Source organism: Vombatus ursinus, unplaced genomic scaffold (genome assembly GCF_900497805.2).
Source record: "Vombatus ursinus unplaced genomic scaffold, bare-nosed wombat genome assembly UNPS02003008.1, whole genome shotgun sequence".
NCBI lineage: Eukaryota > Metazoa > Chordata > Mammalia > Diprotodontia > Vombatidae > Vombatus > Vombatus ursinus.
This window is the reverse complement of record NW_020942786.1, coordinates 1-3,795: the sequence shown is the minus strand read 5'-3', so window position 1 is coordinate 3,795 and position 3,795 is coordinate 1. Positions and strand designations below refer to the sequence as shown.

At 50.2% G+C, this 3,795-nt stretch overlaps 1 protein-coding gene across 2 annotated transcripts; it reads left to right on the top strand.

The window, feature by feature from the left end:
- Positions 1-705: 705 nt before the first annotated feature.
- On the top strand, positions 706-2,781 carry LOC114049187 (leucine-rich repeat-containing protein 14-like). 2 transcript variants are annotated; one of them, XM_027870374.1, is made up of 2 exons: positions 706-1,983; positions 2,485-2,781. In XM_027870374.1, the coding sequence occupies exons 1-2, from the start codon at positions 1,700-1,702 to the stop codon at positions 2,501-2,503; spliced, it is 303 nt and encodes a 100-aa protein (XP_027726175.1). In that variant the 5' UTR covers positions 706-1,699; the 3' UTR covers positions 2,504-2,781. The 2 variants fall into 2 exon arrangements, with proteins under 2 accessions (XP_027726175.1, XP_027726167.1); XM_027870366.1 differs by having other exon boundaries at positions 2,482-2,781.
- Positions 2,782-3,795: the final 1,014 nt, after the last annotated feature.

Genomic DNA, 3,795 nt, shown 5'->3' with positions numbered 1-3,795 from the left:
ATATATGTGTGCCTATATGTATATATATATAGGCTTCTACACAGAGATCCAAACCTCTCCCTTAACCTTTGACCCACACCAGAAATATATATGTGTGTATATATGTATACAAATACATATTGGTTAGTTGTCCTTCGTTCTCAAAGAAGACCAAAATGACATCACTATGTTACAGTCAAGTTACAGTGTGTCCAACTGTGACTGATCAGACCAATACAGGCTGGAGCGGGGCATGTTCTACCACAGATTAGGCACAAATAATTTATGTGAACATTTGAGGTGGATTCTCTACATTTGCACATCTTGTGTTTCTTTTGAACTACTTCAGTTCTGCTTTGCTCATAAAGCATAGCACCTTCTCTCAGGAGGGCATACCATGCTGGGTGGTCCTGTGCCAGTGTTTCCCATGTCACACAATCAATTCCAGAGGTCTTAAAGGAGACACTGGGAGTGTCCTGGTATCACTTCTTCGGACCACCATGAGAACGCTTGCCCCCCTGTGAGTTCTCCATAACCTCTCCCTTAACCTTTGCCCACATCAGAAATACACACACACACACACAGAGTGTGCATATACATGGATACACACATATGAATATACATGTAAATATATACTATGTATGTTGTGTATTTCTTAGTAAATTACACCCTAAGGCAAAAACAAACAAACGAAAAACCAAGCCCTGACCGCTTGGAATGCCTTGGTAGGGGGAAGCAGTCAGCCCCCCAGCTTACTGCTTGCAAGTAGTACCATGCCAGGGGGAGACCACACAATTTCCACGTCTTCTTTATTAAGTGGGAGCCTCTCTGTTACCTCTTGACAGTAGCAAGAATAAGATCACTGGAGTGAATGAGAAATGATCAGGTGAATATCAGTAAAGGAAAGAGAGGTCCCCCTTTCTATGAATTTGGCTGAGAAAGGGAGGACCGATTTAAGAGAGTGGCTTGCGGGAATGTTAGGGTCCAATGAAGCCTTTTTTAAGGAGGGCAGCTGGGAAGGAGCCAGTGCCTGGAGGAGGGGGAGGGAAGATCTGAGACAAGGTGATGAAATGCACTAGTCGAAAGTCGCCCGGTGCAAAACGCAATACTTTGACCGGCTGTGCACGGGGCAGAGAAAGGCGCTGGATCCAGACAGAGGAAGTGACCCTCTATGGGGCACTGAATGCCCATCACACGCAGCCCCGGGGAAAGAAAACAGCCTCAGACAGGCCTGCAGCAGCCCAGGAACCAGGGCGGCGGCTCGCAGCCAGAACCTACGTCAGCCAACCACGAAGGGCGGCGCAACAATGGGGCACCTGACAGCCAATCCTCGGCGAGCTCTCGGCCCCAGCTCGTCTCCGTCCAATGAGGTGCCAAAACGGCATGATCCTGCGCGATCGTCGCCCGCCTAGATTCCTGGCTGTCTTTTTGGCAGTTTGCTGTTGATTACTCCCGCAAAGAGTTTGAGAGCGGGGTCGAAGGGCAGGGCTTCGAGAGCGGCCCTATAAAAGCTGGGGCCGGCCTCCCATAACTCCTGCCCGGTCGCCTTTCTCCACCTTTGGCCTCCGGACCTAGGCCGGCGCATAGTCCCTTTTGCGATCACGCCTGCGCAGAATGGGAGGGGGTTTGGTAGGGTGTGTGGAGGCGTGCCGGTAGACTCCCTTCCGGAGGGCCCTGCCGAGCCGCGCCTGCGCAGAGGTGCCTGGTCGGTTCCGCAGAAATGCAGTCCCTGCTGTCCCTGTGCGCTGTGCAGGTGACCCGACACCAGACTCTGGCGTGCCGGGCTCTGGCCTCCCTGCCTCGGGAGCTGTACCCGGCCTTATTCCAGGCCGCCTTCATGTATGGCAGAACGCTGGTGCTGCAGGCACTGGTGCAGACGTGGCCCTACCCATGCCTCAGCTTCCGGCAGCTGCTGCCCAAGCCCAAGCAGCTAGGCTGGCCCGAGCGGCCCCGCAAGGAGAGTGTGCAAGCCGTGATCCTGGCGCTGCTCGCAGCGCCGCGCAGGTAAGCCAAGCGGGGGCAAGGCGCTGGCATGGGGAAAGGGTGTGTTCTTTTGGGGCCCCTCCTATTCCAAGATGCTGTTCAAAGAGCCCTGTAAATTTCTGTCTAGTAGAGACGGGTGGCAGGCATGCATAAACACACCAGAAAGCCTGCTCTCTAGGGTCCGGAAAGACCAGGTCAGTGGGCTCTGTACACAAAAAGAGATTGCTGAATGAATGAACGAGTGGGACAAGAGGGATGCAATTTTGAAATTGCCTGGCACAGACGTCTTGTGCTAGCCCCTGGAGCCCTCCGTTTCAGACTCTGAAGGGCCAGGTTGTGATTTTGGGCTGCCCAATGGGGAATCACTTTTGCCAAGTATTTGTTGGTTGGGAAGCTTTTTACAAGCCTCTAATAATCTGGCTGCGGGGAGAACTGAGGTATTTCTGAGCATATTGTTTAAGAAGCTTGTCATTCCTGAGGCTGGGCTCATTCTTAACACATCTATTTGTGCTTTCCCAGCAGGGAATCTAGCAGCAGGTAGGTCCCTGGCCACATCCCTTTATCATGGGGTAGGCAAAGAAAAGGAGCCTGACCTGGAACTGCCAAACTAGGGACTGAACCAAGGCAGTTGGAGCCTGGAGCCTCAACCTGGAACCTCAGCATCTTCCTCAAGGGCATCTATTCATCTCTTTTATTTGTCAAGGTCTTCTGGTTTGGAGAGGAAGTGAGGAATATCTGACTTCCGTTCCCTTCCAGCTCTATAAGTATAATAATTAGCATTTTATGGAGCTTTAAGGTTTGAAAAGCACTTTACATACGTTAACTCATTTGATCCTCACAACAACCCTGTAAAGTAGGTGTTATTATTATCCCCATTTTTACAGATGAGGAAACTTAGGCAGGTAGAAATTAAGTTGACTGGAACAGGGTCACAAGGCTAGTAAGTATCTGGGGCATGATTAAAACCCAGATCTTCCTGATTCCAAGTTCTGAACTCCCTTCCCCAAAGACATAACAATCCATCTATAACTTAACATATGATGTGAAGGATTAACTTTAGATGACAGTCTGGAAACAGGGTCCAGTTAGGTTGTAAGAGTCCATGGAGGCCAGTGGTAATAAAGGCCTAGACTTGGGTGGTGACAGTGGTTATGGAGGGGGTAGAGATTTTGCAGAAATAGAAACACTTAGGACCTGACAACTAATTACATGAGGAGTTGGGGAACTGGAGAGCAACACCATGGATTCACTGACAAAGGAATTTATTGGTTATTTATGCTGCCCTTGGGATGACTGAGGAGTGTCCACATTTCCTTATTTGGTTAAACTTTGTCTTTACTTCTGAGGCTTGGCTGGTTTTCACATACCTTCTTGGGATCTGGCTGTCAGGGTGGGGATGGAGAAAACTTTAAGGAAAGGAAAAAGGTAAGACTAAAACGGGTGGGGAATCTGTGGCCTCGAGGCCACATGTGGCCCTCTAGGTCCCCAAGTTTGGCCCTTTGACCTGACCCAAACTTCACAGAACAAATCCCCTTAATAAAAGGACCTAGGCGGCCACTGGTGGCCTTGAGGCCAAGGGTCCCCACCCCTGGACTAGAATCTTGAATGCAACAAAAGGCAGGCAAGATGTGACTGAAGATTGGGTCTGTGACTGACTAGGTATCTACACACCTAGACTGTGGTGGGAAAGAGTTTTAAGTATTGGGAGCAGGACCCTGAGCTAGAGATGTTTGGGGAAGAGGGCTAATTAGGTCTGGGGCCCAAAGTCCTCATCTTCCTCTGGGACATCTGCCAACCCTATTTTCCTAACCAGAGTGAGCTGTCCAGGTCATG

Bases quoted from the DNA above. Each gene is read 5' to 3' on its own strand.
- LOC114049187 (XM_027870366.1), top strand. From the start codon at position 1,700: ATGCAGTCCCTGCTGTCCCTGTGCGCTGTGCAGGTGACCCGACACCAG. The intron at 1,984-2,481 runs GTAAGCCAAGCG...GTGCTTTCCCAG, and splicing joins CTGCTCGCAGCGCCGCGCAG to CAGGGAATCTAGCAGCAGGT.